Source organism: Chelonia mydas, chromosome 14, assembly GCF_015237465.2.
Source record: "Chelonia mydas isolate rCheMyd1 chromosome 14, rCheMyd1.pri.v2, whole genome shotgun sequence".
Taxonomy (NCBI): domain Eukaryota; kingdom Metazoa; phylum Chordata; order Testudines; family Cheloniidae; genus Chelonia; species Chelonia mydas.
In genome coordinates, this window is record NC_051254.2 from 35,207,007 (window position 1) to 35,221,938 (window position 14,932).

General features: G+C 52.1%; 1 protein-coding gene across 1 annotated transcript in view; it reads right to left on the reverse strand.

Annotated features, from left to right (window-relative positions):
- LOC102941219 overlaps positions 1 to 13,680 on the reverse strand; it is a 36,819-nt gene extending 23,139 nt beyond the window's left edge. The window contains exons 1-7 of the mRNA XM_043528530.1: positions 13,193 to 13,680; positions 9,958 to 10,053; positions 8,863 to 9,093; positions 8,455 to 8,477; positions 7,203 to 7,330; positions 4,802 to 4,834; positions 2,388 to 2,900 (exon numbers count right to left, since the gene is read on the reverse strand). Of these exons, the coding sequence (XP_043384465.1) occupies positions 2,388 to 2,900; positions 4,802 to 4,834; positions 7,203 to 7,330; positions 8,455 to 8,477; positions 8,863 to 9,093; positions 9,958 to 10,053; positions 13,193 to 13,609 (1,441 nt within the window). The 5' untranslated portion in view covers positions 13,610 to 13,680. The remainder of the gene's footprint in view (positions 1 to 2,387; positions 2,901 to 4,801; positions 4,835 to 7,202; positions 7,331 to 8,454; positions 8,478 to 8,862; positions 9,094 to 9,957; positions 10,054 to 13,192) is intronic.
- Positions 13,681 to 14,932: the final 1,252 nt, after the last annotated feature.

Genomic DNA, 14,932 nt, shown 5'->3' on the forward strand with positions numbered 1-14,932 from the left:
CTCGTGGTTCTAGTCCCCACAGACCCCCTCCACTTTTAAAAGTGATGGGGCCATGGCCCCTGGCGCCCCTGTTCCAGTGCCCCTGACTGGAAGCCCGCTCACTGGGGGAGCCTGCCCTGAGCTGGGATGCCTTCATTCACTGTAGACGTCTCACAGTGCGCACCCCTGTGGGGTCACGTAGGTGTCAGGCCACCTGCAGAGCTGGAGCCAGCCTCAGCCCTTGCACAGACATGACCTAATAAAGATCATCATGCCAGCTGTTGCAGGGTTCAAAGCGGCTACGGCCCGTGTGGGTTTGGGACAGAGGCAGCCGGCACCACAGAAACACACAGGCACAGAAAGGGGAATCCTGTTCAGTGCCCTCGACTTGGATTGCACCAACCCGGCCAAGACAACTGGGCCAGTCTCTCCCACTCCAAGGCTGTAGTCACCCTTTTCCTAGGACCAGGAGCAGCTCTGGCATACAATGAGTGCATCTGCCATTGAACTCACAGGTGCTAGCATCTATTTATTGACTTTGCATGAAGTGATGCCCAGTAACTTATTTGGGATACAAGATACATGGCCTGATTCCTCTCTCATTCACACCAGTGTCAATCAGGAGTCACTCCCATTGGAGTCACTGGGGCTGATTCCTCTCTCATTCACACCAGTGTCAATCAGGAGTACTGTAACCGGGGTCCTAGTGCAGGCCAGCTATGGTCACTCAATCAGGGTGAACTGCAAAGAATGGGGCAGACAATCCCCATAAAGCTGGTGGATATTCCAATACTTAGATTTACCACGCCAGCATAAAACAGCTTCTTTATTACCTCACTGGTTACTCAGAAGTCCAAACAACACAGTTCCCTTGAAGTGATCCAGCCTCCGGCCTCCATCCAGGTACCCACGTCAAATATGTTGAAAATTTCTGTAAATCTTACTTCATCATATAAAAGAAAAGGTTCTACCAATCCCAAAAGATCGGACACATTACCTCCCAGGCTAATAATATTCCAGATCTTACCCAAATACACACTATAGCCAATTCTTATTAACTAAATTAAAATTTATTTAAAAACAAAAGACAAAGAGTATGGTTAAAAGATCAATATACATACAGACATGATTTCAATTTATTGAGGTGCAGATTCATAGCACAGATGGTGAGCTTTGTGGCTGCAAAGAGTTCTTTCAGAAATACTTCATAGATTATAAAAAGAAAAGGAGGACTTGTGGCACCTTAGAGACTAACCAATTTATTTGAGCATAAGCTTTCGTGAGCTACAGCTCACTTGCATCCGATGAAGTGAGCTGTAGCTCACGAAAGCTTGTGCTCAAATAAATTGGTTAGTCTCTAAGGTGCCACAAGTCCTCCTTTTCTTTTTGCGAATACAGACTAATAAGGCTGCTACCCTGAAACCTGTCTTCATAGATTATAGTCCAATGTCCAATATCACCTTCAGTGAGTACCAGCATAACTGGAACCTCAATCTTGCGACTCAAACTTCCCCTGATGACGCTTAAGCAAATCTGAGGTGATAGAATCAGGATCCAAGGATCCTTTATACAATTTCATGTCTTTTGACAAGTTGGAGTTACTCAGGGAACAAAAGGTAATTAGGTGACTTTGAAGGAGGTACATCACCAGTACTTAGCTATAGGAATTAACATAAGGCCATTTGCTTGTTCCTCCACCATTCAAAGTACATTTCAAAGAGAGATGAATACCGAGATATCCCATGTTTACAATTCATTTAAATGATAGGCTCTTCTTTTGACCTCTGAATTATCAGAATACAGCATAGACAGGGACTGTTGATTACATTGTAGACCCTACTCATACATATGTAAATACAAAAAAACACAAACATTATCTCCCTACATGTCTTTTGAGGGTTATTTATTTTGCAGGATGTTTAACCCTTTCTAGCCATGTCTCCCATTGGAATAATTGGGGCTAATTCCCCTCTCATGCACACCAGTGTCAATCAGGAGTCACTCCCATTGGAGGTGATTTCCTCCTGGCCTCACTCACTCCAGTGTGAATCAGGAGTGACCCCTTGGGAGTCACTGGGGTTGATTCCCCTCTCACCTACCCTGGTGTAAATCAGGAGTGAAGTCACTGGAGTAAAACTGCTCTCCAGTCCCCACCTTTGTCCCTACCCTGTGGCTCCCTCTCCCTCCATCGGACCTGCAGACTGCCAGAGCGCTCCAGAATCAGAGTGGCTAGGGCCAGACTGGGCAATGGGATTGGGCTCTCTGCCCTAATCACATCCAGCAACCTGAGGTTGTGTCAGTTCAGAGGCTTCCTGCACTTGGCCAGAGTCCCAGAAACGGGGAGTACAGGTGCCGGGGGAGCCTCTGCCTGGAGGAAAGGTGCAGCGGTGAATTTCACCCCACGTCTCAGGGGCACAGCCTGAGCTGGCATCCCATCTCCACCCAGAGCCAGGGGTGGACTCGCTCCCCCATGAATGAGGCCGGTGGGAAAGTGAAGATCGGGGCTTCACTATCCGCATCAAAAAATGCCACCTGCCCCTGTGTATAGTCCAGAGACACCCGGATCTTCCTGGGCACCCAGCTCAGAGACAGAGGGGTCGCAGGAGAGGTGATAACCAAGTACCGACCCTTCCACAGTCCCACAGCCCAGATCCCTTTCTCAGGTCGAAAGATAAACTCTCCCTTCCTCCTCACAGACTCTCTGGCCACTCCCACGGCCCAGCCTCCTCCATCCCCCACCTCCACCTCCCAAAAATGTCGCCCCGAGGTGAACCCCTCACAGCCCAGCACGCAGAGCTCAGCGTCAAATCTCTCCGGATTGTCGGGAAGAAGCTGCCGCTTGTGTCCCCTCCTCACGCCTTTCCGATCCTCAGACAGGACGAGTTCGGGATGAGCCGTGTCTGGATCCAGAGTCACACTCGCTGGGGGGAGAGAATCCGAGCGTGAGGGGCAGAGCTCGGCCCTGGGGGAGGCTGGGACCATTTCTCACACTCCCCAGCAGCCCCGTCCCGGCTGGGACCCTTCCCGATTTCCTGCCTTGCCCCAGCAGGGAGCTGCCTCTGTGCTGGGGCTGAGCAGGGATTTCTCCGTGGCCTTCCTCCCAGGCCCTAGAGGTGCTGTTATAGCTGATGTTTTTGGCTGCAGATTCTGCCTCCTCCCCGGTGGCATCTCCCTGGTCCCCCTGCAGGGGCTGCCCCGCTCCCGGCAGCAGGGAGAGAGCAGGGGAGGGAGGCCACAGGCACCGACTTTCTAATGTGCGGGGGGGTGCTCTGCCCCCAGGCCCCGCCCCTACTCCACCCTTTCCTCCAAGGCCCTACCCCATCCCTCCTCTCCCCGCCCCCACTCCACCCCACCCCGCCTCTTTCCGCTCAGTTCCACCCCCTCCCTCCAACCCGTGTGCCCTCGCTCCTCCCCCTCCCAGCGGGCAGGAGGCTGCAGGGGGGGTGGGGGAGGTGCTGATGAGTGGGGCCTGCCAGCAGACAGCAAACACTGGGGGCAGAGGGGGAACTGATGGGGGGCTGCCGGTGGGTTCTCAGCTCCCACCATTTTTTCCCTGTGGGTGCTCCAGCCCCCGAGCACCCACGGAGTCGGCGCCTATAGGGAGGGCTGCTGGGAAGATGCCTCCCCAGCCCTGCCAGCCAGGAGGGAGGAAGCAGGAGATGGCAAATAAATGGACCATAAATTTGGTAGGGACCTACTCTGGTCGATGTCACAGCCGTGGGATTTTCACGGTCTCAGGTGTTTACATCTGAAATTTGACAGTGTTGTAACCGTGGGGGTCCCAACCCAAAAGGAGGTCATGGGGGGGTCACAAGGCTATTGTAGGGGGGTTGTGGGATTGCCACCCTCACTTCTGCGCTGCTGCTGGTGGGGGCTCTGCCTTCAGAGCTGGGCAGCCGGAGAGCAGCGGCTGCTGGCTGGGCGCCAGGCTCTAAAGCCAGTACCACCAGCAGCCACAGCGCAGAAGTGAGGGTCGCAGGGTATGGGGGGATCAGGAGCTGTCCCAGCCAGCATCTGCAGAGCTTCCTGCACCTGGGGGGAGGTGAGTCTGACCCACCTCTCGGGGCAGCCCCTGCAGGAGAAGAGGAAGTCCTGTCCCTCCCCAGCCTGGACTGGGACTAGTAGCTGGAGCCCGGCCCACAGTGGGAGCCCAAGGCTGGGGCACCCCCAGCCATGTCCCTCCCCCGTCAAAGCCAGATTTCACAGGGGAGATCAGATTTCACAGTCTGTGACGCGTTTTTCAAGGCCGTGAAATTGGTAGGACCCTACACAGGAGGGACATTGTGCAAACCCCACTCCAGAAGGAAGGGGCTGGGGATTGACACTGGGCGTGGGGCAGAGGGATGGGTCAGTAGCATGTGGAAGGCGGAGGAGGGGTGATGAGACACTCCTCTGCCCCAGCAAACGGGGGATGGATGGCAAGGACAAGAAAGGGCCCCCAGCCCACAAGGGGAGGAAGAGAAGGAGGCACCAGCAGGAGAGGGTCTCCTCCCCACCTGGGTGGACAAAATGGAGCACCCAGGAGAGAGTCCCCAAGGACAGGGTGAAGGGAGACCCCCCAACCCAGCAAGAGAGAGAGATCGAAGAGGATGACCGGAGACAGCAAGAGGCTCGGTCCAACCAGTTAAGGGGTTAATATGCTGGAGTGTTTAAAGCCGTCCCCCTCTCTGGAATGCCCATTCTCTAGTCATAACAGCTTAGGTTTTGTTTGATCTCAGAAGCTTCTTCAGCAAGTGAATCCAGGGTCACCAACACAAACTGTTATGATCTCTTCCCATTTGCAGCCTTCTTCCCCGGCCCCACCTTTCCCAGAGGGACTCACCCCATTTTCTCTCCAGTTCGGAGGGCAGGGTGTCTAGAGAGAGAGGAGAAAGATGAGATGTCATGCTGACACGTTATGGCAGGATTTCTGCCGTCCATAACCAGAGCTGGGATGAATTTGGGGACGTAGCAAGAAGAAGTGTTTAAATATTACATGGTGGCAAAAGAGAAAGAAAAATGTAAAAGTGAAAAACCAAAACAAAAATACCCCACTTGTATTCGGTGCCAAAAAAGAATGGGGAGGGGGATGACGACCTGGAAAATAAAAATTTAGAGAATTTTTGGGGGAAAAAAATAAAAACAAAATCAGGGGGGTTTGTTTGTTTGTTTCTGTTTGTTTTCGTTGTGGTTTTGGAAGTGTTTTTTTGAGGGGGGGTGGGAATTTCTACCAAACTTTTTTTGAATGAAATGCTTTGACCAGCTTTAATAGTGAAGGCCCGGTTTTACAAATAATCAGGATACATGTGCTTGCCGGCTGGGCCAAACGCAGAAGGAAAGGGTCAGAGATACCCAGACAGAAAGAGAAATTAAGGGCATGGCTACACTGGAAACTTCAAAGCGCTGCCGCGGGAGCGCTCCCGTGGCAGTGGCGTAGCCAGGTGGAAAAAACAGGGGGAGGGGAGATTAAGAAAGGCGCCACCCGCTTGTACTCACCCGGCGGCGCTCTAGGTCTTCAGCAGCACTTTGGCATCGGGTCCTTCACTCGCTCTGCTTTTCGGCACTGAAGGCCCTCCCCCGCCACCGCAGTGCCACCAAAGACCGGAGCGAGTGAAGGACCCGACTCCGAAGTGCTGCTGAAGACCCGGAGAGCCGCCGGGTGAGTACCAGGGGGTGGTGCCTTTTTTCATCTCTGCTCCCCCCGAACCCGCCGCCGAAGACCCGGAGCGCCGCCGGGTGAGTAAAAATTGTAAAGGCGCCAAGTAATTAAAGAGGCGTCACTTCTGCTCGGTGGGGGAGCAGCCGCTGCCCCGCTTCCCCCCTAGCTACGCTACGTCCTGCGGCACCGCTTTGAAGTGCGAGTGTGGTCCCGCGCAGGCGCTGGGAGAGAGGTCTCCCAGCGCTCCTGGTAATCCACCTCCACGAGGGGATTAGCTCCGAGCGCTGGGAGCGCGGCCCAGACTTGCTGCGCTCCGGGGGGTGATTTTTCACCCCCCTGAGCCAGCAAGTTAGAGCGCTATAAAATGGAAGTGTAGACAAGCCCTAAGGGCATGCCAGCACTGGGAGTGAGCTCTCCCAGCGCTGTAAAAATACCACCTCCACAAGGGGAGTAGCTCCCAGCGCGGGTGCACTGTCTAGACTGCCACTTTACAGCGCTGAAACTTGCAGCACTCGGGGGTGGGGGGGGAGGTTAACGCCCCTGAGCAAGAAAGTTGCAGCGCTGTAAAGTGGCAGTGTAGACAAGGCCTAAGAGTGAATGTGAAATGTCTCCCCTCCCCCATGTAGAATGATCAACCTGTGCATGACTTAAGTCCACTTAATATGGTGTAAGGAGGACTTCATGCATGAGACTTGTGTTGTCCTCTCTGATCAGTCATGAACTTTATTTACGCCCAGGGAATTTCTATTGAGGCCAGACTTCAGGTTTCAGAGTGACAGCCGTGTTAGTCTGTATTCGCAAAAAGAAAAGGAGGACTTGTGGCACCTTAGAGACTAACCAATTTATTTGAGCATGAGCTTTCGTGAGCTACAGCTCACTTCATCGGATGCATACTGTGGAAATTGCAGAAGACATTATATACACAGACACCATGAAACAATACCTCCTCCCACCCCACTCTCCTGCTGGTAATAGCTTATCTAAAGTGATCATCAAGTTGGGCCATTTCCAGCACAAATCCAGGTTTTCTCACCCTCCGCCCCCCCACAGACAAACTCACTCTCTTGCTGGTAATAGCCCATCCAAAGTGACTACTGTCTTCACAATGTGTATGATAATCAAGGTGGGCCATTTCCTGCAGAAATCCAGGTTCTCTCACCCCCTCACCCCCCTCCAAAAACCACACACGCAAACTCACTCTCCTGCTGGTAATAGCCTATCCAAAGTGACCACTCTCCTTACAACCTGCATGAAAATCAAAGTAGGCCAGACTGAAATTCAACCCAGGCAGAAATAAGATCAGAGCACTCTGTATGGCCGTAACGCTTGCTTCCTCCAAAGAGATTGCATTCCTCTATAATTCAGGCAAACAAGTTAAGGTGACAATGATTCACATTCATATCATAGTTGTTTCGAAATCAGAATTTCATTTGCCCTAGAAAATTCGCCAGCCCTGTCCCCTCATTCAAGAATATTGATCTATCTCTTTTCTGTTAGTTTTAAATTAGCAGTTGATTGGTCAGCAAATCCCACAATTCTAGAGACAACTTTTTATTTCCCTTCCTAGATCCCTTCCTGGTCGTACCTTTCAATTTCTTCAGCGTCTCCTTTAGAACAAGGATTTTCGGAGAGAAATCGCTGAGTCTCTTCTCCAGCTCAGGAGAAATCTCCACTGGCTGCTGGAATTGCCCCTTCTCGCACCTAGGAGACAGGCTGTTTTGATTCATCATTTGATTACTTCATTGTTATTCTCCATTATTTTGGCATTCATCATTTAATATCAGTCACATGTCAGTGGAAGCAGATGGGCTGTGAAAGCTGTTAAGTTGAGCACATTTCTCTGTGTAACCCAGCCTCAGAACAGGTCCAGCCCAACCAATGGCGGAGCAAGTCTCTCTTATAGTGACCCCTGTGACGCTGGCAGGCCAGATGCCAGCTCTTGCCCGGGCTGCAGGCATTAGCGAAGAACAGGAAAACTCATAGCTTGAGACCAGACCGGTTCACTTGTGTGTTAGTTTTGCTCAGAATAGCTATTAGTCTTATAAGAATGTATTTAGTATTGAGATTCTGTGAAATGCTTGTAAATTGCTGCCCGCACTAATCTCACTTGTAATGTCGATATTCCATGCTATAAAAAATATGTATATGTATGCTCTATAACTTTGAGAATGTTTGCTGTGAATTTGGGAACCCAGGCATGGGAACTGTCCCCCCAGCCCACCCAGAGGGACTGTCAAAATCAGATGGGCCATCAAGAAACATCACAATACAAAGGATTGGTTAATGGCCCTATTGCACCTTGGAAATGTTACCTGCAAGAAAGCTCATTCCTGTGGGCTTGGAAGCTGAATGATGGAAATAAAGCAAAGTCACAGGAAAATTTTCCATCTCTTTGCTGTTTGATATCTGACAGAGCCAGAATCCTGAAACACACTTTGGGTCCACCCTGACAGACACTTTGAATTGGCAGATCACTACAGCTCTGTCACTCTTTGGATTAATTCCAGGTCTACACTACAAACTTACATCGGTATAACGCTGTCACTCAGGGGTGTGAAAAATCCACACCCCTGAGCAATACAGTTTTACTGACCTAACCCCGGTGTAGACAGTGCCAGTTGTTGTGGCACAGGTGAGCCATGGAGTTTTTATAGCACGTTCCTATATTCAGGTTAATAATTAAAGAGCATCAAGCCCAAGTTTTGCTTCACCAGAGGGGGGCAAATGCCTGAATACCCTGCCCGGCATGCTTTGCTGTTGTCTGTGAAGGAGATGAGGATTGGACACGGGCCCAAGCACAGTGAAGCGAGAAAGGGGACTGAGAAGATGCCACGTACCTGCTCAGGGTGCTTCTGACGTCCTAGAGAGAAGAAAGGAAGCTCAGTCTATTAGTGATAACAAAGAACGCATAGTCATTGAACCTATTTCTATGTCCCACGGGTGAAGGGGGCACACGCCCCATTCCCAGGGAGGTGCGTTCGGCAGCGTCACGGTTAGCACCGTCGCATTGCAAAGACAGAGCCCAGGCTCCTGTTCCAGCCGGCAGCCTTGTGGTTAAAGCACTGACCTTGGACGCAGGAGATCTGGGCTTTGTTCCTTGAACTGCCCTGGACACCCTTAGTGACTTGGGTAAGTTACATCATCTGGCTGGGCCACCGTTCCTCCAGCTTTATAATGGGTGCAATAGTGTGATTCACATAATATTTCCCAGCCTGCCAAGTCTATACCAGGAGCCAAGATCTCACCTGTAGGAATTCACTTGCTGGCTGCCGACACTTCCCCTCCATCTCACGGATCAGCTCGTTGAGATGGGAAATCTCCTCGCAGAGTTTGGTGACATTTTCATCCCTCATCTTTGTCATCCCCTTCTCTAGCTCTGTCAGCCGGGCCAGCAGGAGTCGCTCTTGTTCCTCCAGGAACTGGCGCAGCCGCTCAAATTCGGACATGATCTTCTGCCTCTGGGCGTCTGTCTCCTCCTGCCATGAACAGACAGAAAGAGGGAAAAGGCAGGTCAGGGATGTGAAGAGGGTCAGGGGATATTTCCCTGGGCCCTGAGTGTGCAATGGGGCAAATTTCATTGCAGATCCAAACTTCAGAACTCGCCATTTAGAGAGGAACTTTCTCGGAGTTGTCAGAGAGAAGATTTTGCCCAGCACATCCGTCTTGGTCCTACTTTCTCTGATGTCTGGGAAGGGAGGAGGCAGGGCCATGGCCCCAAAGCCTGCACTGGCCAGAGTAGCAACTGCATCCCTACCATGGCTGTAGCAGCTGCTGAGCTCCCTCAGGGCTGTTCTGAGATCCTCAGGATCTGGTCCAGCCTCACTGAAGGGTAGAAATCACTGGGAGAATCCAGCCCATGGAGAGACAGGGATATCCCCAAAGGGCGACATGCACAGACACGGGAAGCCCAATTCTCAGGCCTTTTTGAATTGCACTGAGAATAACCCTGTGCTGCGGGTTGCCCCAACCAGGGGAGAATGGCATTTATGTTTGACAATAGTCCTGCTCCCAGCCTATGGAATAAGAGGTACAACAGCAGTGTGGAAAAAGCCCACTGCATCCCAGCTGGTCTCTGCTACTCGGGCCCCTTGGGGAGCCAAAGTCAGCTTGTGCATCCCCGAGGCTGCTCTAACTTGCATGGAGGGCCCAGAATTCAGGGAGGGCAAAGGTCAGTTTAAGCCATGTGAGACCATCCCCAGGCAGGAACTGACTGGAATATTGGTTCCCCGTGATCCCACCAGACGTGGTCAGAGACACATACACCCCCATCCCCACACTCATCCAGGGAGACAGACTCCTACACCATGTCTCTGCTGAGTGATAACACTGGACACACGTACCAGATACTCCCGGCTTCTCCCTTCTGCTGACATTTTCAACCCCAGGAGCTTTTCTCTCTCTTCCTTCAGAGTCTGCAGCCGGGTCTGGATTTGTTTCTGAGCAAAGAAAAATAGCATGGCTGGAACTAACTTTTTGTGTGTGTTTGTGGACAGTTTCCTCAGCAGGAATCAGGGAGTCTGTCCTCCCTACCAAGCCCTGTGCACAAGAGAGGGCCTCCCTCTGGCACCGGCTGGCCTGGACCCTCCTCCCCTCAGAGTGGCCAAGTGGCCTGGTGCGCCTTTCTGTCCTCAAGTGGCTGTCTATTCTGTAAAAGCCAGAATGGCAGCCAGCTAAAGTGACTCTGGGAGGATTTGAACCCACAACCTTTGAGTGACTGTCAAACCAAACCATACTAGGTGGTGTTCCTTAGAAGTCCAAAACACTTTCCACTGCGCGATGGAAGGGTTCAGCACCTCATCTCTTCTCTCTACTTTGCAACACTGCAATTGCTGTGGTAAAAGCAGGTGAAGATGTGAGGAAAACACTGAGCCGGCTGGGAATTGAACCCAAACGAACTGCTTGGAAAGCAGCCATGCCAACCACTACACAACCAATGCTGCCTTACTGGGAGCTGTCAAGATCCATGACTATGCATTACCTAGAACCTGTTTTCAGCCAGATTGCAGCCAAAGTGACACTGGCGGAGTTCAATTATCTACACTGCTGTTTTTTTCACTTCCCTCCTGAGCCCTGAGGGGTTCTGGTGGCTGGCTCCCAAAGTCCGGCACAGACCAGCTGCCACCCGCTCCAGGGACAGTCTCTGGTGGGGACATTCACGGGGTGCTACACATCCTAGCCCAGGTGTCTTACAGCCAGCTCAGGCTGGACAGAAACCTTCCGTGGAGCTGAAGGGCTAAAGTGGTTTAATCTTCATCTTCACTCTCAATAGAGAGGGTGAAAGCAGAGCCTAGGTGCCAAGCAGAGCAGCTCCCTGGCTGCCATCTCTGGAAAATCAGCCTTTGAGACAAGCCTTTGCCTTTTCCCCCAAGACCTACACTCCAGGGCGGACTCCTCCAGCAAATTGGGAAAGGGCCCCGCAACACCTGGCGCAGGGGGCTTCCCTGCTCGGGATGTGGGGAGAATCCAGGTGCCAGAGGCGGGAATGGCCAGTCTGAGGAGAGGAGGGCACATCTGAGAGGAGAAGGAGAGCAAGGCGAGCCTGCCAGGAGGAGTGTCTGGCCACCTCCTCTCTTCCCCTCTCTGGGTCCCAAGGCCACGGGCCTGCCGCCCTCCTCAGCTGCCTCCCCCACTCGTCGGAGCACTGGCCTGAGCTGCTGGGGCACGAGCTTGACCAGCTGACCACAATTCTTTCCGGCCCAGGTTTCCTCCTCAAATGGAGCCCAGCAGGGCCCGTTCTCCCCAGCAGGAGAACCCACACAAGAAGGCTAAATACTGGGGCTGCAGCACAAGGTGGGGTGGCTTAAGAGTCGACACCTAAGTTAGTGGAGAGGCTTAAAAGTTGGGCTCTTCAGTGTGAGGCCAGGGATTGCTGGACCCCGGCTGCCCACTGCTCAGTGGCAGTGCCCCAACCCTGGTATGGCCAGAAGGGGGCACCCAGATAGGCCTGAAAGGAGCAGCCACAGAAGGCTTGTACCAGGCCTCAGCCATTGGAAGAGGCTTTGGTTTCTTTTTCTCCTTCCCATTTTTTCCTTAATTCTCTAGGGGGTTAAACACGTCTCCCTGCGCAGCGGAGACGCAGGTAGAGGCTTCTACCTACTGGTAGCCAGGCGCGCCTTTCGGCCCTTGTCTTGGCCCCATTTGGCTGCACTCAATTGGCTGACTATTGCTAGGACCCTACCAAATTCACGGCCACTAAAACGCGTCACAGACTGTGAAATCTGGTCTTCCCCTGTGAAATCTGGTCTTTCGTGAGCTTTTGCCCTATACTATACAGATTTCACAGGGGGAGACCAGCATTTCTCAAATTGGGGTCCTGACCCAAAATGGTGTTGCAGGGGGGTTGCAAGGTTATTTAAGGGGGTAGCAGTATTGCCACCCTTACTCCTGCACTGAGTTAAGAGCTGGGCAGCCGGAGAGCGGCAGCTGCTGACTGAGGGCCCAGCTCTGCAGGCAACAGCGCAGAAGTAAGGGTGGCCATCCCATACCATCCCATACCCAGTACCATCCGTACTTCTGCACCGCTGTGGGCGGCGGCTCTGCCTTCAGGGCTGGGCTCCTGGCCCGCAGCCAGCACTCTCCAGCTGCCCAGCTCTGAAGGCAGCACCGCCGCCAGCAGCAAGAGCACTCCAACCCCCTCCGCCAACTCCTTTTTGGGTCAGGACCCCTACGGTTACAACACCGTGAAATTCCCGATTTCAATAGCTGAAATCATGACACTTACGATTTTTAAAATCCTATGACTGTGAAATTGACCAAGATGGCCCGTGAATTTGGTAGGGCCCTACTTATTGCGTACAAGCCACAATGGTAGCCAGGAAAGCAGCTAAAGTGACTGTGGTGGGATCTGAACACACAGCCTTTGAATGACTGTCGTCATGCAGGCAGGCCAGGCACTGCTCCCTAGCAGTCCAACACGCTATCCACTGTGCCACACAGAGCCCTCGGTATGGCAAGGGAGCGCCTCTCCTCTCTCTGCTTGGCAACACTGCTTTGCTGTGGTAAAAGCAGGGGAAGAGCTGAGGAAAACACCGTGCTTGTTTGGCACTGAACCCAGACAGACTGCTTGGAAAGCAGCCATGCTAACTGCTATGCCACCAATGCCACTCTGCTAGCTGTCCTCGGGATCCATGACTATGCATTACCTACAACCTGTCTTCAGCCAAAGTGATGCTGTCACGGTTCAGTCACTATACCGCTGGTGTTTTCACTTCTCTCCAAGCGTCCGGCGCGGGCCGGCTGCCCCCTGCTCTGGGGACTTTCACTGGGGCACTATGCCAGCCAAAATATAGAAAATAACTATCATCAAAACAAAACAAAACTGGTAATAGCTCACCTTTCCTGATCACTCTCGTTACAGTGTGTATGGTAACACCCGTTGTTTCATGTTCTCTGTGTATATAAAATCTCCCCACTGTATTTTTCATTGTATGCATCCGATGAAGTGAGCTGTAGCTCACGAAAGCTTATGCTCAAATAAATTTGTTAGTCTCTAAGGTGCCACACGTACGCCTGTTCTTTTTGCGGATACAGACTAACACGGCTGCTACTCTGAAACACAAGACACCCAGGCCTTACCTTGTACTCCTGGGCCGCCTCCTCCACTGGGAACACCGTGTGAGCTCTGTGAACCTGCGACTCTCTGCAGATCACACAGATTAGTTGGTGATCCGTTTCACAAAATAGTTTCAGGGCCTCCCGGTGTGTCTCACACCCTTGCTCCCCTCCGGCGGTCACTGTGACCTGGAAACTCAGCTGCCTGGCTATTTCTACAACTTTCCCCAGCTCCCTGTTGGGCCTGAAAAGCTTCTGCTGGGCGGTTTCTCTGCACTGGGGGCAGGAGAAGTTTGTATCCGTCTCCCCCCAGAACTGGCTGATGCAGGCCCTGCAGTAGTTGTGCCCGCAGTGGATAGACACCGGCTCTTTGAAATACTCCAGGCAGATGGAACAAGAGAGTTCATCCTGGAGACTTAGTACAGGGCTGTCTGCGGCCATGGCAGCGTGACAGGGTTAGTTTCATTTCCCTGTGTTCAGCCTCTGCTCAGCCTATGGGGCGTTCCCCTTAGATCTGGCTGATTTGCTGCTGTTCCTGTGAGCTGTGGCTGACAGTTTCAGTCTAGGAAGGGCTCCAGACTGGGGAGAAATGTGACTCTCTCTGTGGGCAGGGAGCCACGTCAAATTCCCAGCGGTGGTGCTCAGGGAAACAAATCAATCTCTGTCTGGTGTTTTAGGGGGGCAGAGAGGGGGAGTTTAATAAGAACATCAATATTGAGTCACACGAATGGTGCATCTAGCCCAGTATCCTGTCTTCCCACAGTGGCCAATGCCAGGTGTCCCAGAGGGAATGAACAAGACAGGCAATCGTCAAGTGATCCATCCCCTGTCGCCCATTCCCAGCTTCTGGCAAACAGAGGCTACGGACATGATCCCTGCCCATCCTGGCTAATAGCCACTGATGGACCTGTCCTCCATGAACTTATCTAGTTCTTTTGTGAACCGTGTTATAGTCTTGGCCTTCACAACATCCTCCGGCAAAGAGTTCCACAGGTTGACTGTGCGTTGTGTGAAAAAATACTTCCTTTTGTTTGTTTTAAACCTACTGCCTGTTAATTTCATTTGATGACCCCTAGTTCTTGTGTTATGAGAAGGAATAAATAACACTTCCTTATTTACTTTCTGCACACAGTCATGATTTTATAGACCTCTATCATATCCCCCACTTAGTCATCTCTTTTCCAAGCTGAAAAGTCCCAGTCTCATTAATCTCTCCTCATATGGAAGCTGTTCCCCCCTACTAATTTTTGCTGCCCTTTTCTGAACCTTTTTCCAATTCTAATATAACTCTTTTGAGATGGGGTGACCACATCTGCACGCAGTATCATAGAATATCAGGGTTGGAAGGGACCTCTAGTCCAACCTCCTAATTCAAGACGTGGGTGTGTGATAGATTTATATAGCGGCAATATGATATTTTCTTATCTATCCCTTTCCTCATGGTTCCCAACATTCTGATACGGTTCAAAGTGCAGCTGAAGCTGGGAGTGAGCCCCATGCAGGCGCTAGGGCAGGGATCGGCAACCTATGGAACACGTGCCAAAGATGGCACGCAAGCCAATTTTTAATTTTTAATTTTAAAAATCCTGCCCGGCCTGCTCTTTTCCGCCCCCGGCCCCCTGCTCTCTCCTTGCAGGGCAGGCAAGCTTCCCCCTCCCCCCGCCTCTTCCCCCAGCGTGCTGGGTTCCTGCCCCTCCTTCTCTCCCTCCCTGCTGCCGATCTGCCCTTGCTATGGAGGGGGAGAGGAAAAAGCAGAGTGGAATC